This window comes from Anastrepha obliqua, chromosome 3 (genome assembly GCF_027943255.1).
Source record: "Anastrepha obliqua isolate idAnaObli1 chromosome 3, idAnaObli1_1.0, whole genome shotgun sequence".
Classification (NCBI taxonomy): Eukaryota; Metazoa; Arthropoda; class Insecta; order Diptera; family Tephritidae; genus Anastrepha; species Anastrepha obliqua.
The window spans coordinates 27,693,682-27,719,514 of record NC_072894.1 but is presented as its reverse complement, the minus strand read 5'-3'; the positions used below and the strand labels follow the sequence as shown (position 1 = coordinate 27,719,514).

The window sequence follows — 25,833 nt, the reverse complement described above, 5'->3', positions numbered from 1 at the left end:
AGCAGAGGTGTATGCTGATCAAGAAGCGATGAACTTTATTGTGGAAAACCGATGGGGAGGCAGATCTATATGTGTCTGCAGCGACAGCCAAGCTGCGCTCATGGCCTTAGACTGCCCCCAACCACATTAGGGGTAGTCGAGTCCTGTAAATCCAGGCTGAACTATGTCGGTAGACTTAATAGCCTGATGCTAACATGTGTCCCGGGACAACGATACCTCTGATTCCTTAGCTAAGATGGGCTTCTTTGGCCTAGATCCCGTTTTGCCACTCCCTTCTGCGGCGATCAAAGCCACGGTTTGCAAATGGATTACTACAACCCACAAGCGAGCTTGACAGGCTGAGAGAGGCTGCAGATGGACTAAACTGATGTTACCTCTCATGTCCGATCGACTGTCGCAAACCCTCCTGTTATTAATCAGAAGGGAGTGCAGACAGCTGGTTGGACTGATGACGGGCCACTTTCTGTGGGCGAAGCACATGGAAAAGGTAGGCATCTCAGACAGTGTACTCTGCCCAGCTTGTGAAGAGGAGGATGAGACGGTGGACCACTTCCTGTGCGTCTGCCCTGCCTTCGCTCGAATCAGGTTTGAGGTCTTTGGCACTGATGTGTTAAGAAGCGACCACCTTGGCTCCTTAGCACAACAAGATCTACTCGGATTTCTTCGGAGATCGGTTAGATTTAAAGAAAATTAAAAGGGAATCCAGGTGTAGTACAATGGACTTTATTAATGTCTGAGTGCTGCACTTGCTAGTCCCGACAAAAAAAAAAAATTGTATTTGCTATATATTATCAGTTTGAAATAATTTTCATTTTGTTTTTGAAAAGTTACATTTGTTTTGCCCCTCATATTTTTTGAGTTGTTATATATATATGTAATTGGCGCTTACACCCTTTTTGGGTGTTTGGGCGAGCCCCTCCTCCTATTTGTGGTGTGCGTCTTGATGTTGTTCCACAAATGGAGGGACCTACAGTTTCAAGCCGACTACGAACGGCAGATATTTTTATGAGGAATTTTTTCATGGCAGAAATACACTCGGAGGTTTGCCATTGCCTGCCGAGGGACAAACGCTTTTAGAAAAATGTTTTTCTTAATTTTGGTGTTTCACCGAGATTCGAACCTACGTTCTCTCTGTGAATTCCGAATGGTAGTCACGCAGTAACCCATTCGGCTACGGCGGCCGCCTTACAAAATTTACAAAATTTAAACTATTCATTACTATGAAAATGGATTTTGTTTATTTTGAAAACATTCAATGAAACAACGCATACCAAAATTAAATTAATTTTCCTTTCAATGAACACTCAACAAAATTGAACTAGAAAAATATGTAATTATTCTGTAATAGTGCAGTAGTTGCATATGATTTGACCACCACTGCATGTACGTACTTATGTATACCTCAGAAAGCTTGGATTAGCTGTGAGTGACATATTGCTAATATGTAAAATGAAGTTTGTAAATTTTTGATATTCACATTTTCTGTTGCTATTTAATGGCAGCTCTAAAATATTAAATTTATTTCTGACTTTCGGTATTTAAAGAGTTGCCAATCCATTAATTAAATATTGTTTGAAAAAATATTTTTTTGTTTGCCATTTCATTCGTACAAAGCTCCAACCTTTAGAATTTGATGGTCCATTATGCAATTAGGCAATATGCAACATTGAAACGCCTTGAGGTATGTTAAATTTTCATTAAGAAAATGAAATAGTGGCCATGCACAACTTGTAGATATTTAAAGATTAAATTGATAGATAATAAAAGTTCTCTGTGCACAGTACAAAAGCAAATTATTGTCCGGCTAGTTGAAAGGATATTTTCAGTTTGTTCTTAAGCTTGCAATATCCAATCTTCTATTTTCTACTTGATTATCCACTCTGCCCTTATGCACCTTGCAAACTCGTTACTTTGCCTTCGAACTTATTCCGTAAACTATGGCTTTTGTGGCAGCCACAATGCGAATATTGCAATTTGTTGCCATTAAACTTTTTTGACTTTGGGTTTCGCTTTTTGTTTGTTGTTATTTGCGCCAGGTCGAAAAAGTTATTACTGACCAACCGGCTATCTATAGTTATGTAAGGTCTTCAGCACACAACCATCAATCGGCTTTGCTGCGTCCAAATCAATATCCTGTCTGCCTTAATTTACTTTCCAATTCGCCTATAATTTTTGTTTTTTTTTTTTGCACAAAAATGCAAACTAAGTTGGCAGCCGTTAGTGTGCATATACATACATATGCAACTATATGTACATATGTGTATGTGTACATATGTTTATGTGAATGCAAGAATGCATAGCTATTCAGTCAGCTTTTTGAAGGAGAAACCCAAGTTATTTCCTTCTTGGAGTTGCATGGCTCCTGCTCATACCTCTTCCGCATGCTTCTAATCTCTTAAAAGCACGAAATAATAATGAGAATTTGTAGGTATTTTCATGATCAAATACTTGATTTTTTGCTTCCTGGAAGTATTTTATCAATTTATGGCATAATGAAGTTTTCACTCAACTAGTTTTTGCATATTGTTTTTTAGTTATTCAAAGTGTTGTAACCGATTTGATGAAACGGTTACGGCTGGTATCTAAAAAATTTTAAGAGAATATTTTGTAGAATAATAAAGTTGTACTGCGTTAATTAACTACCGCACAGGAACTTATTGAACATTTTTTCATTTAATTTAAATTATTTTTTTCGCAAGTATATTCCATTACCCTGTAGAAACTATTTAAAAAAAGTCTAAATATTATGCCTTTTAATTAAAAGTAGAAGAATTTCGAATAGGCTGTTTTAACATATATTCCATTTAATTGTGTTATAATAAAGTGCAGGTTTCAAATGGCTCAAAAAGAGCTTTTAATAAAAATGCTTTGTGCTTCCAAGAAAAAATTAACATATAACATTGCATAGGTTGAACTCGGCTTAAGCCTTGTAATTTGTTTTCATGTTACTTTCGCCAAAACAAAATGTTTTCCAGCAATATTTAGTATTACTAATACTTTACTTGAATCTGTTCATGAACCCATAGATCTAAGTGTGATCTTTGACTTCCGTTTTTTCACTTAATAGTCAAATTAATTTCATTGTGCTCACTTCTTACTTAATGTTAGGTTTTAAACGGCATAAAAGCTCGAAGTTCTTGGACCCCTACCCTATCAAATTACTTTTTACTTCCTTATTTTGCTTTAGATGAGAGTATGAAACATTTATATGGAGGCCTTTCTCCCAATTTGACATTCAGAGAAGGTTTCCTTTACATATGTTCTCAGATGTCGAAAATTCTCAAATCCTATCCCTTTCTATAATTCCCAGTGGATTTTAATTAACTTAAAGCCTCTAGAGAGTAGAAGGCCTATTCTCTCATTGTATTTTGATTTTAAAAAGAAATTGACTGTTCATCTCTATTAAAGAACATTCACTTTCATTTTTCATATTTTGTACTTTCGGTAACAGCTGTACGTATGTACGCACAATGTGTTACTGTAATTTAGCAATAAAAATACTTTAGGTAACTCATACGCAGTGTTGGGCATGTTGAAAGTTTACATACCCTGTAGAGAATTCAGCTAACTTCAAGTTTATTTTAATTCACTATTTCCGAAGTACTTCTATATTGATAATTCAACTGCTTTACTTGCTTTTTATCTGGTTAAAATTATACAAAACGGAATTGTGTTATTTCTCTGTTAAAAAAAAATTACTTGCGATATTTGATGGAGTCCCGCATGATTTTGAAACGTCGACGTCGCATTATCGGCATAAGTAGCTGTATGCTCATACCATATAAAGAATGGTCTCAATTGGCGCAATTTAGGTTTGACTTCTCTCAAGAGGCGATGAATATCAGTTTTTGGTACGGTATCTGCTGCTCTCTGCCAATTCATTTTAAACTGTTGCTCATTTTTAATTTTATTTTTCAGTTTTAGCAATTTTCTTTTAACAATTGCCCAATATTTTTCAATGGGTCGCAATATTTACCCCGTGATTTTCATACCAGTTCATGGGCGACCGCCGTAGCCGAATGGGTTGGTGCGTGATTACCATTCGGAATTCACAGAGAGATCGTTGGTTCGAATCTCAGTGAAAGCAAAATTAATAAAAACATTTTTCTAATAGCGGTCGCCCCTCGGCACGCAATGGCAAGCCTCCGAGTGTATTTTTGCCATGAAAAAGCTCCTCATAAAAATATCTGCCGTTCGGAGTCGGCTTGAAACTGTAGGTCCCTCCATTTGTGGAACAACATCAACACGCATACCACAAATAGGAGGGGGAGCTCGGCCAAGCACCTAACAGAAGTGTACGCGCCAATTATTTATTTTATTTATTCATGTTCAGACGACCATGACACGATGCTAAAGCGAACCAGAACTGAACTGAGCCTTTAAGTTATTTTATGAATATCAGCAAACGTTTTTGCAAATACTCTTTCTTATAAACTTCTTGATTTTTAGTGCCCGTGGTAGTGAATACTTGGCTTTCCAATACCACACTGGCAGATGGCTTGGCAAAAATTTTTTAGGGCACTTTTCCAATATTTTTAGTTTACCAGGTGACTTGATAGTAAAATAATGACGCCATTCTTTCTCTTTCGTTTCCGACGCAAATCCGTTTTTTCTTCCACTGCCAGGCCTTCGTGACCTGGCCTGGTTTCATTCAACTTTTTTTACGTATAACTTACCGTACGTTTTGGACAATTTAAACTTTGCTTTGTCATTGTGCGCCAAATGACCCTTCTCTTGCTTTTTGCGCACAATTTTCTCCGCAAGTGAGAGCTTAACCGAATGCATTTTGAAGATTGCATAGAAGTTAAAAAAGTGAATCGCCAAATTAATAATGACAACAAATACTATGAATATGTATACTTATTTTTTAACTACAGTTAGTTTTACGCAAGTGAGTGCATAATAAATTTATATCTCTGACGACTCATTCGAAAAGTTCAGAGACACTATCTAGGATGTTTGGTCTTTAGTTGCAGGCAATAGTCTTGTACTCACGTTTCAGAATCGGCGTTATAGAAGACAATTTCAAAGTGTCTATAAATTCATCAGACCGTAGTGATTTATTAAATATTATTTTTAATTGAAGCAATTGCCTTTTTGGGAGAAGCGTGCAAGTTTTGAGATTTCATTAAGATATCATCTGAAGAAGGAACTGAACTGAAAAAACTGAAATTAAATGAGAAATCAGATCCGATTGGCAATTCATTGCACGAAAAATCGTTGTTGAGAATAAGTTGGATTTAAAGAATAAATCACCACCATCAATGGGAGAGGACTCAGAGTTCTCATAAAAAAATTCAATAGTTGATTGGATAGATCGTTTTTTCGTCGTTTTTTTATGTTCACCACTGCATATACAAACTAAGAGGATTGTAAAGAAGATTTTTTTTTAGAAAAAAAAGAAGTGCTGCCAGCACCTTTTGTCCACTTTTATAACGTTATATACATATGTATACATATAATGTATGTACATTAAATGCATTCGAGTATTTTCATATATTCTTTTCTTTTTAATTCCACAGATGTTCTGCTTGGCAGCACTGAATACTCGACATCGCTGGATATGTGGGGTGTCGGCTGTATATTTGTGGAAATGGTAACTGGCATGCCAACATTCCCCGGTATACGTGATACATATGACCAGCTGGATAAAATATTTAAATTACTTGGCACTCCCACTGAGGAGACGTGGCCGGGTGTAACACATTTCCCTGGTTATAAGCCGCATAAGTTAGGTAAGTTAATGACTAAAAAGTATATGTTGGTGATTCCACTGGTAATATGCAAGTATATAGAGTACAATAGTATAATGCCTTAGTATTTGTAAATTGCTTCATTCGAAGGACAAAGAAAGTTTCTACGTGCTGAACTTTGCCTGACATTTTTTTAAATAATTTTTTTTCATACTAAAATGTGTTGACAGACATTTGAAAGGCTACTATTACACTAAGCAAAATAGCTATAAGGAACGAATCAACTTAACTTTTCATCTAAAATAGCTGCATAATATTTTCTTGAGTTGCCTTATAAATGTATTTAAATGTGTGCATGAACTAGCGGTAGTTTTAAATTATTTTGTCTTTTACTTCAAGTCGCCTTACGTTCAAGCAACGAAATTTGAGTTTCTTGCTGAAAATATCTATTTAGTTATAAGAGACAAGTGCTTTCGTTAAGATCTTTTTCTTGTTGTGGCAAATGCGTGATATTTTTATACATACGTTTTTGAGTAGTTTCCATTAGCAAATAAATAATTTTCATAGGCGAAAATAACTTTTTACGACACTATGCCGAAAGGAACACAGATATCTGCCGAGGAGGGCGCTAGTATTCTAGCTTATACTAAATAGGGAGTCTGAGTTCGCAAAAATAGCGCTAAAATATAAATCGAAATCCACAACTTTTTGAAAAATTGTGATGGATATTGAAAAATTTAAGAACTGAAACGAAAGTAATCAAAGCCTAGCATTGACGACAGGTGTACGAGACAGAGAAGACGGATGGCTGTCAATAAAAAAACATGAGCCGTAACCAAATTAGATGTGAACTTTACTTCACAACGTTACGAAGAGAACAATACTCGTACAACAAATTTTGAGTGAAGATTTGAATTTAAAATATTGAAAAAGACTGGCTAAACCGGAGCTACAAAGCAGCTAGACTTGAGTTCGTCAATAATAATAAGTTCTGGTTTGATGAATTGCAGTCCTTCTTTTTTAGCGATGAATAAAAAAAATTTAATCGCGATGGAACTGATAGTTTTCAGAAGTATTGGGGAGATATTCGCGAGCCACGAGAAATGCGTAACCCCCTTGAAGGCTCTCTTATTTTTAAATTCCTTTTTTTTTTAGAAATTTATTCATAAAATTTAGAAATTTATTTATAAAATTAGAAATTTATATCATAAAATTTAAAGTATAACGTATGTACGAGGTGTGCTCAAAAAATAAGGTGAATTTTAATTTTTCTCAAAAAATATTTATTTATCAACAATTTCTATTTTATCCCCTTCAAAGTAGTACCATCAGATACAATATAATACAATTGTGCCAGCGTTTTTTCCAATCCTCGAAGCAGTTCTGATATGCACTTTTTGGTATATCCTTGAGTTCTGTCAGAGATTCGGATTCTATCTCCTCAATCGTCGCAAAACGCTATCCTTTCATGCCTCTCTTCAATCTTTGGAACCGGAAAAAGTTGCAGGGCACCAAATCTGGTGATTACGGTGGCTGAGGCATGATAGCGGTGTTGCTTTGGCCAAATAATCTCTCATAAGCAAAGATGAGCGAGCAGGTGCATTATCTGATGCAAAAGCCATACATTTTTTTCCAACATTTTGGGCGTTTTTTTTTTCGTATTAAAAATAAAAAAAATAAAAAACAGCGCATAACTTCAAGGTAATACCCCCTTATTTACCCTACGACCTTGTGGTAAGAACTTTTGATGCACTACGCTATGCTAATCGAAACAGTGAGCAAAATCTTGACATTAATCGAACTTGGCGTGCTTTTTTTCGTCTTGGCTCTCCTGGACTCTTCCATTGATTCGTCACCAGCTATGACCCTTTTAAGCAAATCTGGATCGTCGTTAACGTCATTGAACAATTCCTGAGCGATGCTTATGCGATGTTGGTTTTGGGCAAAATTCATCAATTCTGTAACGAACTTCGCTGCCATATGCCATGCCCGAAATTTCCGAAAAGATTGCATGGCATGAGCCAACCGACATCCTCAGCAAGTTCTATAAATGTGATTCGACGATTCCCCATAACAAATTTATTCACTTTCTCCACATTTTAATCGGCTGTGAACATTCACCGTAAACATATCTTCAGACGAGTGTACTAACATAAAAAAACATAATATATTCTCACCGCGAAATTTGAAAATTCGTCTTAGTTTTTAACGCATCTCGTATATAGAAAAGTTAACATTTTCTATCATTTCGTCCTCCTTAACCGCAGTGGGCAAATCAAAAGAGCATTTGCAAAGTTGAAGCAACTAAATTTGCTTTGTATGAACGCGGTCCTATAAATCTGACCAAATATCAGAAGAGAGATTTGGCAGCATTTTAAATGATAAGTTTTACCAGTTTTATGAGTTATAACTATACTCGCTGGTGGCGTATCGTGCGCGATAAGTTTTCGTCAAGCGAGCAGAGAAGTAGCGAACTGAAGGCGCCTTCAAATTGTAATAACTTCTTCTATTCATCTCTTTTCTCTTCATCTCAGCATATGGGTGTATGAGGTTGGCTTTCTCCTCTTTTTTTCCTTCGCGCGAAACGAATAAGTAGATGAAATAAATGTGAACACAAAACAGCTGATGTAATACCGATTTGTTTTGCAAATTTATCTGGCTTGCCACCTTGGTAACCTTGTATTGAATAGAGAGAAGAGAATATGCATGCAAAGCATTACTGCATATCGACTTTTAGCTTCACCGAGCTTAGTCTGAATACCCCTATTATTCTAAAAATACGCATTTCGATACTTGGATTAATAACTGCATTGCAACCATGTCACGCCTGGTGATAGAAAATGCGGAAAAAATATTGAAATAAAAAAAAAATCATCCTTAATGAAATATTAAAAATGTGTTTAATGAAGAAAAATAACAGTATATTTTTGTTAAAATTTGGCGTTAATGCTTATTATTCGAAGTTGGTTAAGTGCTTAACTGCCCGCTGTATGTTATCGTAGATATATTTAATATTATTATTATTATTGCCAATAGCATCATTAATATCTATTTTCCATTCCACGCAGGTTTTTATCGACCCCGTAAATTAGGTCACAATTTTCCTAGACTCTATGACATCGTTGATGGTGAAACGATAGCGAATGCCTTCCTGCAATTAAATCCAGAACAAAGAATAGGAGCTGAAGAAGCGCTGCAGCATCCCTACTTCGCGCCGTTGCCGAGAAAACTCTATGAGTTGCCCGATGGTGAGTAGTAATAAATTCAGACAAAAAAACTTTACTCAGTGACTCTCTGTATTTGTTTAAAAGACGTTTTGAAGAATATTTTAAATAGTTTGACTCTCATTTTCTGATTTTTAACACATAAGTAAAAGTACGAATGTACATAGAGACCGAATTGAAAAATCTGATAATGAGTTTGCGTTTTCAAGCGCAAAACCTACTACTATCAGGCACCATTCAAAAGCGATTTAATGATAAAGTTTTTGCAAAATACAAAATACCTGCAAAAACACAAAACAAAAACACCTGCAGACAAGCAGACGGATAGATATGCAATGTCAGTGACAGTTAGCTCTTTTATTTGCTCCGAGCACTGGAAACTCCAGTCGAATTTAAAATTGACATAATCATTGTCACCGTTAAATGAAACGACAACGTCTATGAATTTCCAGTATTTCAGCGAAAATTACCAAAGCCAATAACAAAAACTGTACACAGGTACAATAAAAAAGATCATTACAAATGACAGTTGACGAAACTGTTTGAAAATAGTAAGAAGTTTGGCAAAAGTTGTTGCAAGCAAAGTAATTTAATTAAAAAGTTAAACATTTACTTAACTTACTCGCTTAAAAGCTCTTTTTTTATTACTAAAATGCCTACATACCTACATACATACATATGTAGTTGTGTATGTGAGAATACAGTAGATTGTTTGCTGATGACTACTACAGACAGCAAACAGATTCATATGTAAATATGCGAAGGATACGCACACAGGGATATGCATACTTCGAAAATGTGTGAATACAGCGCGCGAAAAGCCGTAGCAGCTTAACATTTTCTTCAGCTTCAATTCCTTTTATTCCTTTTTTGAGTGTTCATTGGTCTGTTTTATAAAAGTATAACTCATTGGCTAACGAAAACTCTATAATTCGAAATTTTATACTTTACATAAAAATCGTAAAAATTCAAGAAATATCACCAAAATTTTCATCTGTTTTCTCAGAATTATTACACAAAATTAGAAAAATTCAAACAATTTTCAACAAAATTTTAACTTTTTTAATAAGAATTTTTAGAAAGAATTAAAAACAAAGTAAAAGTTTAACTTGAACAAATTTTCACAAACATTGTATCATTTTCACACATACGTTTTAGAAAAAAGTAAAAAAAATGTCAACCAATTTTCACGCAAATTTTAACTTTTTTAATCAAAATTTTAAGAAAAAATTTAAAGAATTATAATTCAATAAATTTTCACCAAAATTTTATCCTTTTTACATAAAATTTTTAGAGAAAATTTAAAAAATCATAAAAATTCAACAAATTTTTACCAAAATCTTAACTTTTTACTTAAAATTTTCAAAAAAATTATTAAAATTCAAACAATTTTAACAAAAATTTAAACTTTTCTTACTAAGTATTTACAGAAAAAATTTAAAAAGCTAAAAATTCAGCAAATGTTCAACAAAGTAACCTTTTTATTTAGAATTTTTTGAACAAATTATAAAAATTTAACCAATTTTCACAAAAATTTTAACTTTTCTTATTAAGCAATTTCAGAAAAAATTAAAAAAGTTATGAAAATTCTACACAAATTTTAACTTATTTATTCAGAACTTTCAGAAAAAATTTAGAAAATTATAAAAATTTAAAAACTTAAGAATTAAAAAAACGTATATAATTCAACATATTTTCACCAGGTTTTTAACTTTTGTACTCAGAATTTTCAAAACAAAAAAAGTTGTAAAAATTATAAAAATTCAACAAATTTTCACCCAAATTTTAACTTTTTTACTCAGAATTTATAAAAAAATTATAAAAGTTCAACCTACTTTCACCAATTGTGTAACTTTTTTACCTCATTATTATAAAAATTCAACCTAAATTTGAATTTTTTTACTCAGAATTTTAAAATTATAAAAATCGATTTTATAGTGGCGGTATATATTTTCGTTCTGTCAAGCGCTTATTAAGCTCTCGATCCGCTGTATTTAAAAGCCAGTTGGTATTTCCTTGCACATTTTTTACCTAGGCTCAAAGTGTTTGAGCTCAAATTTTAATTCTTAAATAAATCACTCATGCCTTGTCATGCTAAAAGAATTAAAGAGCACTTTAAAGTGACAAACAATTTATCTGAAGTCGTAAAGCATACTAAATTATACTTTTACGATGAGAAAACGACTCCGAATGTAGTAAAAATTTTCACCATGTTTTATTATAAACAAAAATGCACCTGTGCCCAAGTTGCTTGAGGTTAATCAACCTCGTTTTTGTTTTCAGGCGCACACTGCTTAACCTTACCATACCCATCCACTTGGATTTCCGCACAACTTCACCCTAACAACCTGATTAAAAGCCAATCAGCACCATACATTATGACGCTTCACTCTGTGGAGCCCTTAAATGCATTCCCATAAAACAAATAATCCATAAAACCAAATCACCATTTTATCATTACCACAAATCATGAGTTAATCCATCGACCAAGTCACTTCATTACCCAACGACCGAACGAACGACCCGACCAAGTACTAAAAGAGTACTTATAAGCAGCCACACAACCTTCTGAAGGCAAACACATTTGTAGCGCCAATCTGCAAGCCAGCATCAACAGCGCCACACAGTTGTGTGCCATACTCGTACTCGTACATATCAACTGCGTGTCCCACTTTCTATATGCACACACTTACGCTCAGCCTCGCCAGCTATATGGGATATTGCATTGTAGCATGGCAATTGCTCCCGAGTCCTTGTTGTCGTCGCAAAACAATCGCAAATACCAATAGTGGAATGCAACGCGAATTTGCAAACTGTCGCAAACACTCATAAAACATGCGGTGTAGCCGATAGCATCATTCGCAAACCTATGTAATGCAATGCTGGCAATAATGGTGCCACAAAACCAAGCCAGCAACACTGTGTTTACTTGTTTTTGTTTTTTTTTTTTTTTTTTTCTAGTGTTTTTTGTTGCGGATGCACAGTCATTCTAGGATGGGTGTATGCAATGCGCTTGAATTTGGGTTTTTATGCTAACAGCGCCAAGCGATGTGTCTATGTTATACGGCGTTTTTCCTCTCTCACTCCAAATTCGCTAGTAAACTCATAGTTTTTAGGGCAGGCCATGGTTAGCAGTTTTGCTTAGTAGCGCTCACTCGCATTACATGTGCGTTTTTGTGCCGCACAACAAAGGGCTTTACACATATTTTGGTGGCGAAAAACTCCTTTCAAACGATTCAAAGCTATCCAGTGGCCAATGCAACGCACCACTAAAATGGGCGAACGTGGAATGGAGTAACGTAGTTCCTAGTCTATTTTCATGTACAATATCGTGTGCTTAACAGGCGTGGTGTTGTTATTACTGTTGTTATTATTCATTCAAGTGCTTGAAAAAGTGTTTGTAATAGTCGTAACGATTTCCCCATTCGGTGTTTTTTTTTTGTTGGAACTTACATTTTCCAATTTGCATTTAATGCTTCGTTGACTCGTTGCTTGCCAGTGCACTTTGCCTGCTTGCGCTTCCAGCTGCTAATGCGCACTTCCATACACACAAACGTGTATTGGCAATGATGTGCAAACTCTTTTGCGCCGGTTTGTTGATTCTCTGCTTTTTCGTTATCTACACAATTTCTTCCATGTTACTTTATGAGCAAACAAGCATGCACTCGTACATATGTATGTATGCGTGTGTAAGTGCATGCCTATGTTTTTTGGTATTTTGGAAATGAATTAAATCTTACTTTACTTAAGGCTTCCATTGTACGTTTTAATTATTGTGTTTATTTATTTATAAGACAATAAGTAGTTTACAACCAGAAATAAAAAAATGATGTAAGATAATTTGAATTTTTGCAATAAATATACAAGCATGCCATGATTGGGCATGAAATTAATTGACCAAGTTGGTATGTGGAATAAAGAAATTCCAGATTCCTGACCGAAAAAGTGAAAAGGCTCAAGTATTTTTACAAGGTGGCCAAAATTAGTCGTAATTTTATTTTTGAAGTACATTTTTTACTAAATCAAATAACTGAGTGATGAAAATTTTTATTTTGATCCTCACGCATTTCATTGCATGGCTGTGTGTATAGTGCAGCTGTGTAGTTTAGAAACATCAATTATTATTGATATACGATGCCATTTGCAGGAATTTTAAATCTTCCGATAGGGTGATTAATTTTGCGGCATCTTGTAAAAAGCAAAGACCATGCGGCCATGGTGGTCGCCGACAGCCCGATATGCCTATCCTGTCTTGAGAATGACGACACTGCAGAGCATTTTCTCTGTAGCTGTCTGGCGTTTTCCAGAATCAGGCTTAGGATATTGAGTTGCGATATACTAGGTATGGATAAGGTTCATACTTTTCCTCTCCCGGATCTCTCAAGATTCGTCAATGAATCCAAGGGATTTGTGAAAGAGTGACCTTAAACTAATTTTTCCGTCTTACCACACACATTTATCTTCCCTATCTCTATTCTTTTTACTAAATTTTACATATACGGGTGTAGTACAATGGTCTCCTCCAACCCCCATAAATCTAATCTAATTTTAAAGTAAAAAATTAGTTGTTGTGTGAATAAGTTTGTCTGTGTGTGTATATGTGTGCAATTTCTCGAATAATTCATCTGTACTTCTTGACTCATTATAAGTTTGAAAATACCTACAAATAAAATTTCACTTGACCGAAAAATCTATTGCAGGTGCAAGAAAAATGTCCGCAGTAGTCTGAATGCGGTTACGCTAAAATTCAAAATAGAAAAATTCAAACACTATTCGAACCTTCATTCTTTGGGTATGCCATTCATATGTTAATTAAAGCGAAAATCTCGTTTTTATTATTTTAACCCTCTCAGAACTTTATAAATTCTGCAATATATAAGGTGAGCAACTAAGTTCTCTTGGATGAAAATACAACTTTATTCTGAAAAAATGGTTACAAGTGAAGCAATAAGAGTATTGCCCATCGCTGGCTACTACTTTTTCCCATCTTTCTGGTAGATCTCGTCGCGGTGAAACTGTTCATCTTTTGAGACTATCCACGGATCAAGCCATTTTTTGATGTCTTCATATGAATGGAACTGCTGGTCAGCTAGACCATGTGCCATCGATCGGAACAGGTGATAATCGGACGGCGCAATATCTGGAGAATATGGCGGAGTGGGGTAGGATTTCCCATTTCAGTGTTTCCAGGTAGGTTTTAACGGGTTTGGCAACGTAAGGCCGAGCGTTGTTATGCCGTAGAATCACTTTTTCATGCCTCTCCGCGTATTGCGGCCGCTTCTCGCGCAGTGCTCGGGCCTCAATCGTATCGATTGAAGTCGATACCAATCCCCAGTGATGGTTTCGCTTGGTTTTAACAGTTCATAATAAATAACACAACTTGGTCCCACCAAATACATAACCGCAGCGTGAATATTCGGCCGCGGCAGTCCCCATGACTTTCTTTTCTTTGGATTGCTGTAATGAATCCATTTTTCATCACCCGTCACGATGTGATGAAGAAAACCCTTCCTTTTTTGCCGCGGAACCAGTTGTTCGCAGGCGAAAAAAGAAAAAACGACGTTCAACAACTCTTGGTTTTAACTCATAAGCAACCCAATTCCCCTGTTTCTGAATCATTCCCAAAGCATGCAATCGCTTGGAAATGGATTGGCGGGTAACTCCTAATACTGAAGCAAGCTCTTCTTGCGTTTGACACGAATCCTATGCCTCCAATTCAGCGTCTTCAAAGGTTTTTGGCCTTCCTTCACGTGGACGGTCGTCAACATTAAAATTACCGCCTTTGAAGCGACGGAACCAATTCCGGCACGTTGTTTCACTTAAAGCAGCATCTTCATAAACTTTTTGCAGCTTTCGAAGCGCTTCAGCCGTTGTTTCGAATGAAAGTGGAAAATCAACACTTCCCGCAAATGACGATTATTCGGCACAAAATCAGACATTTTCACAAAACAAAAAGTATATGATACCAAAACAAAATCATTGGAACTTAGTTTCTATTAAAGTTCCAGCTTTGCTCTTTCACATTTTTTAAATTAAGCTTAGCTAAAGTTGTGTAACAAATAACGGAAGCGCATTGTATGTATATTCACTAGACATTTAATTTAAATAACATTAGTGAGCCTAAAATTAAATGAATAACGAATTACTTCGCTTTCTAAAACTCATTCAGTCACTCATTCAATTTACTGCGAATCCATTAACTATTTCATTATATGGCATCCAGAAATTTTTGTTGCTCCATTAAGCATTCAAACGAATATAGTTTCTACCAGTGCAGTAATAATAACCATTGCATATTTACGCATCTAACGGTGAATATACGTGTACTATATTTTATGCAGTTGACGAGTCGCTACAACACAAATATTGAATTCATATTCACATTCAACCTAACTCGTTTCAGTACTTTTGAATATATAGCAAAATAATTAAAGAGGAGTTGAATGAATGGCTATGGGAAGGTACGGTTTCATCTACATACATATATAATATATTATATGGTATTTAGTGGAGTAGGTGTGCGGCTTTCTCGTCCAAAGCGGAATTAATGTCACAGCACAAACCAATTTACTAATAAATCAGACTTATGTCTATACACCCATACATACGTGCATACAGTTATTGATATCGAGTGTGTCTAATGCATTCCACATATTTGCTTATTTGCCGATTTGTACGTGCATTCACACATATTACACATACATACATACGAGCCCATGGAAATATCTCATTAATTACCTCAATTGATATTAAGCTTGCAAGCAGTTGTGTAAATATTATGAAATCATATTATGTAGTTTACACTGCTATACACACACAAATACACTCAGCCGCTAAACTCAAAACCTACTTAGTGAGAACTCAAATTTAAACAAAAGGTTTGGAGAGCCATAAGCATGAGGAGGTAGCCTCGCACGGAGTGCATTAAGATTTTCCAAGTCTTACCTCATAAAATTTTATTTTTGGGATTCAAAACTTATTTTTGAAATTTTGACAGGCAGTAGTTTAAATATCACTTAAAACATTCGAGGAATTCGATTTGATTAGATTTGTGGGGGGTTGGACAAGTCCAAGCGCTCAGTCAGGAGACCATTGTACTACATCCGGATAGATTTCAGTAGAAAGAATGGAGATAGGAAAGATGAAATGTGGGTGGTAAGACGGATATTATTAGTTTGAGGTCACTCGTCCACAAATCTCTTCGATTCATTAATGAATCTTAAGAGATCCGGAAAGGAAGAGTATGAACCTTATCCATACCCAGTATATCACAACTCAGTATCCTAAGTCTGATTCTGGAAAACGCCGGACAGTTACAGAGAAAATGCTCAGCAGTGTCGTCATTCTCAAGACAGGATAGGCATATTGGGCTGACCACAGGTGTTGTGCCTTGTGATTACACCCACCAGTACTCTCAGGTCCTTTCTGCTGAGTTTTAGGAGAAACCTCGCTATTTTCCTGTTTGGTTCTTTCACAAAGCACTTGGCTACTCTGCACGAGTTCAACCCAGACCAACGCCCTCTATCGGGTAGAATTCATGAAGTCGTTAATCCATAGTTGAATCGATGCGGACACCGATTGACACCTAGAAAGGGTCCAGGGCCCAGTGGCATACTTGCCGAGTCTTCATTAGCCAATTTATCAGTTAATTCGTTCCCTGTAATACCACAAAGTCCAGGCACCCAAATAAGACTAACTTTGTTGTGTTTTGCAACACTGTTCAGTATTGTCTTACATTCACCGACTAATTTCGGAGTGAAGCGTGGGTTAGCAACGGCTTTCAGTGCAGCTAGAAGATTAAAAAAAAAGTTATTTTATATTTACAAATTTTTTTTTTGTCAACTGATTGCACAAATGATTGTGTTTTCATTGAATGTACAATTTGCAAATTTTTTCCATGCGCCTTAGGATATTATTATTATGAGGGGACTCTGCATTGCGACCTGAAAGATCTATTGTGCCCCCTTCATGGATTTGGAGTATTTCTTGGCTCTTTGCCCAACTTTCTCAATAAATTTCAGTGGACGCTTCATTGACGACAGTGGTGCCATCGTCACCAAGCTATTTCTGCACCTATTTCTCTCATAATTAACAGGCTAAGCTGTGGATTCTAGTCTCCTCTTACGATACGTTGGAGGTGATGTGTCCCTAAAATACATAAAAACCCGGCGAATATGTGGGCTTGAATACGTAAAAAGAATGCGCGAACAAAGAGCACCAAACGAGCCTTGAAGAAACAATCGTATGGGAAGCGAACTAAGGCAGACCAAAGGAAATATCGACGACCTCAAAGGGAGGAACGTGAAAAACTGGTGGCGCTTAGGTGGCGGATCGAGAAATCCGGAGGAAGATAGTTGCGGAAGCAGTGGTCCATCCAAAAAAAAAAAGATGTGCCCCAGGAGAGGTTAGGTTACGGTGGCTGCCAATCTCTATGAGGGCAGTTATGCAGATTTGTGCAAGTGTTTTGTTGCCGACCTCGATTGCTTTTCAGATAATAGTTATTCTGTTTATCTTCAGATTTAAGTTATTCTGTTATCTTAACTTGAAGGTGTAGGTGAACTTAAAAAACCCCAATATAAATAAATGGCAGTCAGTTTGTTGTTGTTATCATACTTTTGGTTGTACTAGTAGCTTTTCAGAACTTCCAAGTCCAGAACTTCCAACTTCCAAGTTCTGAAAAGCTACTAGTACAACCAAAAGTATGATAACAACAACAAACGTAGGTCAGGTTCTAATCGTTGCCCAAAGAGTGGGCCCACTTGGACGAAAACAGTTTGGTTCATCCTTTGTAATACCTAAGTAAGGGGGGAAAAAGAGGTGAAGGAAAACGTTAGGATGAAAAGAAGAAGGGTTGAGTATTTGTGGGCTATGAAAGGTGACTAATTTGCGGCTGTGTTAGCCGTTTTATGCTGTTGTTGAAGTTCATCACATTTTTGATATCAAAACCTACTATGTCAGCAGGCGCAGAAAAGAAGTGAGAACCAAGATGTTTAACTCTTCGTCTCGCGAGAGCGGGGCAGCTAAGGAGCAGGTGCTGAAATGATTCCACCTCATTCTTCATACAGCTGACGCAAAAAGGACTCGAAGTAATTCCGTTGTCATTGTTGATGCCATCAAACGGTAGATTCCAGAAACGTGCAAATTCTTGATGTCAGACCAAAGGAATGGGCTGTTAGATGAGTTGGTCGTACAGGTCAGGTGAAGAGAAGTTTATTGTTCTGCGAGGTAACTTCACAACCATGACATACATACATATGTACCTACATATGCTGAATATTAAAATTTAAATTTTATATAAATGGGAATAACCATAATTTCCCTCACGAAGCAGCTGAAGCTTTTTGTATGCAATGGGTGAAAATTAGTGAATTTCTTTTTAGGTGTTGAAAAAAGCCTGTTGATATCCCGTCGACTCTAGTGGTAGTTGCTTGACTATCCTGGTTCCAGATTACTGTTTTACATACTTTTTGACGCTGTGCTATCCTGGTTCAAAAATTGTTAATGATGGCCAAAATATGAAAAGATGTTATTCGAAATTTTTAATTTTTAGTTTACCATGTTACTGAATATATATTTTCAAGTATCGCCCCATTTTAGAAAACGTCATTCAATTTTTTTCGGAACTCGTTTTCAATTGTAGCTGATGACTGAAAAAAAATTGTCTTCTAAAAGTAGAGGCATTTCTTTGCTACTAGCGATGAAATTATTTATTTTCTTCATTGGAAAAGCTCACAATTAAAAGAGATTAAGCGCCTACTAACTGCCTGTTATATCCGGAAAAACATCATCATATCTATTAAAAATTTTCAAAGTATACATTTTTCGCCATTTTTTACAATTTTTGGACTATATTCTGAACAGCTTAATATTTTCTTGAATTTTTGCTGTAGTAAAGCCTCTCTTAAAAAAAACGAGCATTTTGCCTTGTTTGGGGAAATATTTTTTTATATATAATATATTTGTAATATTTTGTGCGTTTTCTGCTTTAAAAAACTTCGTTTGAAAATATTTTAATTTTTAGTAAACAAAACTATGTAATATATAGAAAAATCCAACCGCATTTCATAACTGAATATTATGTAAATATACCGTTAAAATTTCAAGTTAATCGGTTAATATTTGTTCGAGTTATGATTCCGGCATTTGGTACGGTATACTTTGCACTGCATCGGCTTCAAAATAGAGGCATTTCGAATTTTTCTTTCTGCTTTATTTTCCATGAGCCAATAATTAAATTAAATTTTCCGATGATTCTTGATGTGTCAAATTCGGGTCTGTTCTCGGTATTCAATTTATCAAAATGGAGTTTGAAGCTGAAGGAAAGGATTCAATTTGTTTGACGTCAAAGTCAAATGGGCTTCGAATTTTACTGAAATTACCTGAAATGAAAAGTTCAACCGGGGTTTTAATTGAGAGATTTGTGATCACAGCTGTAACTGTAATTAATTAAGTCAATACTCCTTTTTGTTCCCGCGAGCTACCAACTCACGTGTCCCCTGTCTAGCTAAATCGTCTGCCTAGTCGATTCTTGCCATGGTACTCATATGCGTTTAATTAAAAGGAAGTCAAGAATTTTCCAACTAGTTGCGTGCACGTCATCAGCTAGCCCAGCTCCGCTAGATAGCAGTAGTCCGAATCGCCTCATTGGTTCTAATGGGAGCAGGTCTTCGGACTCTCTCGCGATTCTTAGCCAACGTCGTTCTCTCCAGCGAGTGCCACCAGGTGAGGACACTATACTCCAAAAGTATTGATTTTGTATTACTATATAGGACCAAAATATAGCCCAAAGCGATAGGTCCTACGTTTTGCCAATGACGCTGTTACATAAGGTCTGGTCAAATACTCATCTTTTGTAGATATTTTTTAGGAATTTTTTTTTAAGAAAATAAAATGCGATCGTTTTGATTTTATAGTATGTTATTATTGACATCAAATAGTATACAAAAACAATTTTTTTGACACATTTTTTTGTAGTAGTGTGGCACCAAAGTGAGCGTCTTAAAAAAAATAGGTGGCTTGTCAACAGGATTTTGGTTCTTCAGGACATCTGAAACGAAAAAGTTAAACTGATTATTAATCTGTAGGCTTGTCATTTTGGCAGGTGTTAAAACGAGAAAAGTTTTTTGAAAAATAACAAAATTGCGGGCTTTTGATATTTTTCGGGTGGAAATCAGACTGTAGTATGGAAAGTTAGAGCTGAAGAGAAACGAAAGTTCCAGTCACTTTATCCTGTCTGACAGCACCAATGGAGCACCTATTGAGGGATGTTGAACTCTGGATATCTCCTTGTGGATAGGGTGAGCTCTGTGATGAAAATATTCACCTATATTTAGCAGTCCGCGTCTCGTTTGATAGAAAGAAACGCGTCTCGTTTAAGAAATCATGCGTCAATTCGTACGTAGTATTTAGAAACATTACGATAAGTGATACGTCATTCGCTTAAGCAATCACCCTATTATTAGTACTGGTATTTTAGCGTTTTTTTGTTTTCATCACAAATGATTTTTACCATAAATATATTAAAAAGCAATGGGCCATAAAAGTTAAAATATAAATATATTTTTACCTATAATCTCTATCAATGAGTATGTATATAGGTATATTTCCCATAGTTCCTAGATGAAACATGGGGCCTCAATAAAGAAGTTCTAATTTCGTTTGCTTAAAGCTAGATGTTTCATTTGACTCCACGAACGACCTGCTCTGTCCGCTTCATCAATAAGTGCGTATGTAACATTTTGCTGCTAAGTGTAGATGCCATTCATTTGCGCAGAAACCTATGTCTGTGTGTTTGTGTAATTGGCAATTTAATTCAGCTCTTATAAAACCATTGAATTACGCTTGTGATAGCAACCAATAACATTGGCAAATTTACTCGCACATAGTCTGCCGCAAATGTGATTTTCAATTGAATGCATCGTCAAACCATGCAAACCACATCCTGCCTTCCTAATTGCAGTCGTCGCAATTAGGTGCCTGCCTCTAAAGCGCTTCAGTCTCTGCGAAAGTATAATTTAATTTATTCTGTCGATAGGAAATCGCGTATCAGGCCAAATTATTTTGGCATATACGTCGGGTGTTTTTTAAGAGCTTAAGGGAACTTAAAATGATAATAAAAAAAAGAAATATTTTTGGAATGATTTTTTAAACTATAATCTGGTTGATAATTTCATGGTATTTACTTTTGGAATATGGTATCCGGCATATGTCCGCCGTGGCTTGAATATTGCAATAAATCGATTGCTAAGCGCGGTGTGAGCCAAGTTGCACGGTCTTGTTTAATTCAATTAGCGTGGCTCGATAGTGCTCGCCATTCACCGTAGCGGTAGTTTCTTTCTAATTTCGAAAGAAATATGGACCCATGATGCCGCCAGTGTTCTATGAACTTCGCGAATATATTATATTTATTTTTTAAAGTAAATTTCCACAATTCGGAAGCTTTGTTCTGGCGTTAAACGGTTAAAGATGACTTGCTAAACCTTACTGAACAGAAATGTGAACACAGTTTGCCATTCTTAGTTATGAGATCAAACGATAGTTCTCATGCAGCTAAGTGTGCAGTGTTTTTCAGGTACCAAAAATCCCAGACTTAGTTTGTAGTTATTCCGTGATCCCGCACAAAATTTAAATATCGAATTGAAGGAAGAAGTCAAAATAAAAAAATAATTTTAGAAAACTTCTGGGTTTGGTATTTTCTTCCATACGAAGCAGATGTTCGCAAGTCTTTTTATGGAATGTAAAAATATCGAAAATCAAACTACAGTTAAACCTCCCTCGAGCAGACACTCGCCGTCAGCCAACTTTTGTCCACCCAAGAGAGATGTCTGCTCAAAGGGGTAGCTTATTTTAGACTTTTTAAGTTTTTTATATTTCAGTCAATAAACTACATAAAATTATAATTTTTTGTTTTTTCGTTTTAAAAGAAAACTATTTTACAAATGTTTTTTCAATTCTTGATTAAATCGATCACCAAGATCCTAAATTAAAATAAGATAGCCTCTAGAGTTGTGTGAAACTGGTTCTTCGGCTCCGAAACGAGTTCTTTTCCAAAAATTGGTCAAGAAGGTGTTTTGTTGGTGGATTACTCGGCGCACTCGCGTATCGGCACCCACGACACTGTTAACAGTTATAATTTTCAGGTTGTAAAAGACTTCGTGTATTTAGGAACCAGCATTAACACCGATAACAATGCCTTGAACTCCAACGTAGAATCTCTCTTGCCAACAAGTGCTACTTTGGACCAAGTAGGCAACTGAGCAGTAAGGTCCTCTCTCGACGAACAAAACTAACACTACAAAGCTGTCATCATGCCCGTCCTAACGTATTGCGCAGAAGCGTGGACGATGACAACATCCGATGAAGCGACGCTTGGAGTGTTCGAGAGAAAGATTCTGCGTAAGATTTTAGGACCTTTGCACGTTGGCAACGGCGAATAGCGCAGGCGATGGAACGATGAGCTTTACGACGAGATAGACATAGCGCAGCGAATAAAGATCCAGCGGCTACGTTGGCTGGGTCATGTCGTCCGAATGGATACAAACGCTCCGGCTTTGAAAGTATTCGATGCGGTACCAGCTGGTGGTAGCAGAGGAAGAGGAAGGCCTCCTCTGCGTTGGAAAGATCAGGTGGAGAAGGACTTGGCTTCATTTGGTGTGTCCAATTGGCGCCGGTTAGCACGAGAAAGAAACGACTTGCGCGCTTTGTTAAACTCAGCCAAAATCACGTTAGCGGCTATCGCGCCAATTAAGAAGAAGAAGAAGAAGTAAAACATTAAATTTGGAATATCATTGTAACCCTTTAGATCAGCTGAAATTCGTGAAAAAAGACCAAGTTTGCAAAAGATAAAAAATCTTTTTCATCAGGACAATGCGCTTTGTCACAAAATCATTTTGGCAATGACTAAAATCCATGAATTAAAATTCGAGTTGTTAGAGCAGCCACGGTATTCAACACATTTGGCTCTCAGCGACTTCCATTTGTTTCCATAACTAAAAAAATTCATGCGTGGAAAGTGTTTTTCATCAAATGATGAGGTCATAACAGCTCTGGAAGCGTGTTTTGCAGCTTTTCCAGATTCTCATTTCAGTGTTGGAATTCATAAATTGGAATCTCGTTGGAACAAGTGTATTGATGTTCAAGGAGGCTATACTGAATAATAAAAATAATTTCAAACCAAGAAAATTGTGTTTTTCTTATCGAACCACAAAATTCTGGAACAATCTAGTATAATGACACAAAAAAATATGAAGAAGATTTATGTACTTACCCTCTTTGCGAAAACTTGCCTGCTCAAAAATGCCATATCTTCGGAGCATTCGAACTCAGACACTTCAATCGCAATGAACAGTTCTCGCTCAATTTTAGTTGACATGTGCACTTTAAACCGGTGTGAGAAAATGTTGCTGGCGTGATGTTGCTTGCATCATGCTGCTGTCATCATGTTGCTAGCATGTGGCGCGGCGTTTTCACAGCGTAACCTGTGTACTACTTTGTCGTCTGATACGTAAGAATTTTCAAGCATATTTCACGACTGTGGAATTTGTATGGATTTTGACAGCCATTAAGCGTTAAACGCGAACTTAATACTATGATTAATATTATTAAATATAAAGGGTGGTTAAATGTTAAGGGCGCTGTTGAATTTGAACCAGACCTAAACGGCAACGACACCGTTGGTCTTCTTTCTTTGGGGTAATTTGAAAGAAAAGATGTACGTCGATAAGCCAGCAACAATTCAAGAGCTAAAAGATGAGATAATTCGGCACATTAACGGCGTAGAACTTCAATTATGCCTCAGCGTCGTGGAAAATTTGGACCATCGGATGGTGATGTGCCGCCGAGGCCGCGGCGGCCATTTGGCCGATATTTGGTTCCATACGTAATTGAGCTATATCAATATTATCATAATAAAGAAAAATGACAATAATTTCCTAAAAAAATTGTATTTTATTCAAAATCAACACCGGGCCTTGAAACTTAACCGCCCTTTATATATTTTGACTTTGAATGAAATTTGCTCTCAGCATTACATTTTGCATTCCAGATTATATTAAATTTAAGACAAAAGTTATAAATATCTTTTTTTTCTCTTACAGAGACATCAATATTCAGCGTAGAGGGTGTTCATTTGTTTCCTGAACCAAACCGGCTAAGTAAATGAAAATTAAAGCAAACCCTTTCGGTGGATGGTGTACGTTTCTATTGTTAGCAGCAACAGCCATAAATATTGTAATTCAAGTTTTTTACTGCAAACCTAATTTGTATAACATATTTTTTTTTATTTTTTGTTTTGTAATACTTTTACTTGTAATGCAAAGATGGATGAAACAACAACTACTCTTGGTTTATAAAATTCGTTAATTAACAGCGAAAATCTAAGAAAATATATAAAACAAAAAGAAATTTAAAAAAAATGTACTAAGTAAAAGAACTAAAGTGACTATGTAGAAAATAACAACAACAATAACAACATGCACACACCCAGCCAGAGACACAATTATTATATGGCAATGTAAATACTGACTTGTATTGAAACAAAAAAAAAAAATAAGAAAAATAAGAAAAATTGCAAAATAACACGAAAATATAAAAACTTGCAAATATCATTTAGCAACAAAATCGATTCAATTATAGTAATAAAAGTAAAACAGAAAATTATAAGATGTGCACTAAAATTATATTTTTAACATTTTAATAGAATTTGAACAACAAATATTGTAGCAAAAAATAGCAAAGGCTAAAACAGTTGAAACTTCTTAGGCCAATAATGATTTTCGAAAAAGTGAAAAGCGAAAAAGTGTAAGTACTAACGAACAAATGTGAAATTGAAGGGAAACAAGTTTTAAAAGTATTAAACAGAAAACGCAAAGCAGTGTCAAATTTTTGGAATACCAACATAAAATAAGAAACGTAGTGAAACATGTCAAAATTAAATACAATTACCGAAACAGTAGCATTAAGAATAAACAGCAAATAGGCAGACACTAAACTAAACTAAAATCAACTCAAAATCATAAACTCAAAAAAACTTTAATATTCATAAACAACTAATATAAAACTACAACTACAACTATATTCAAAAACAAAGGAAATCAATCTAAAATAGTTTAAAATTTATTTTACTAAAGTACGAATTATTAAGTATGTGCACATGTGTGTGTATTGATCACGTGCCTCAAGGCCCTCAGGTCCTCAGGTCCTCGATGAGCGTAAGCACCTTCCCACGCACGCAAGGTTTTTTCCGTTTCGTATGAAGTGAGTTTGGAGCGCAGATATGCTCGTACAAGGTGGCGCAAAATTAAGCACCCTAACGGAAGATTTTTAATTTTGGCAAATGGCGTTGTACGTGCATAATATTTGACACTAGGGAGCTAAAAAGCTGCACTACTGACACTTGTGAGCTAAACAGACAGATGCGATAGAGCGCGCAAAGGTCCAAATAAATATTTCCAGCATTCAAAATATATTTTTTTTAGTTTAGTAAAAAAGTTATTCAGAAACAAAATTGGGTGATTGATTTAGGGCCACCTTTACAAATATTATTATTATTATTGACGCAGAAGGGAACAATTTAGGCATTGGTTGGCTACCGCCGCTACACAGGAATTAAGAAAAAAATTAAAAAACATTCAGAACCAACTTGCAATATTTTAAAAATCACAGAAAAGCAAAAAAACGAAACCTTAGTTACTATTGTAGCTAGCGGCCGGCAATTTGTAGTTAATACTTACATTTGAAATAGCGAGCAAAATGTGAAAAAGTTGATATCATATTTTTCGATATACTTAAGGAAGAGCATTTACAAAAACAATATTTTTGACATTTACATTTGAATCGGAAATCAACAATAACATAACACCAAGTGGCAAAAGGGAAGAGGTCAGAGCATAACCTTGACTGACTAGTCTCTTAGCCAT

General features: G+C 35.7%; 1 protein-coding gene across 1 annotated transcript in view; it reads left to right on the top strand.

The window, feature by feature from the left end:
* Nucleotides 1-25,344, top strand: part of LOC129240064 (cyclin-dependent kinase 14) — a 288,617-nt gene extending 263,273 nt beyond the window's left edge. The window contains exons 8-10 of the mRNA XM_054875532.1: nucleotides 5,523-5,735; nucleotides 8,762-8,941; nucleotides 24,013-25,344. Coding sequence (XP_054731507.1) covers nucleotides 5,523-5,735; nucleotides 8,762-8,941; nucleotides 24,013-24,077 — 458 coding nt within the window. The 3' untranslated portion in view covers nucleotides 24,078-25,344. The remainder of the gene's footprint in view (nucleotides 1-5,522; nucleotides 5,736-8,761; nucleotides 8,942-24,012) is intronic.
* Nucleotides 25,345-25,833: the final 489 nt, after the last annotated feature.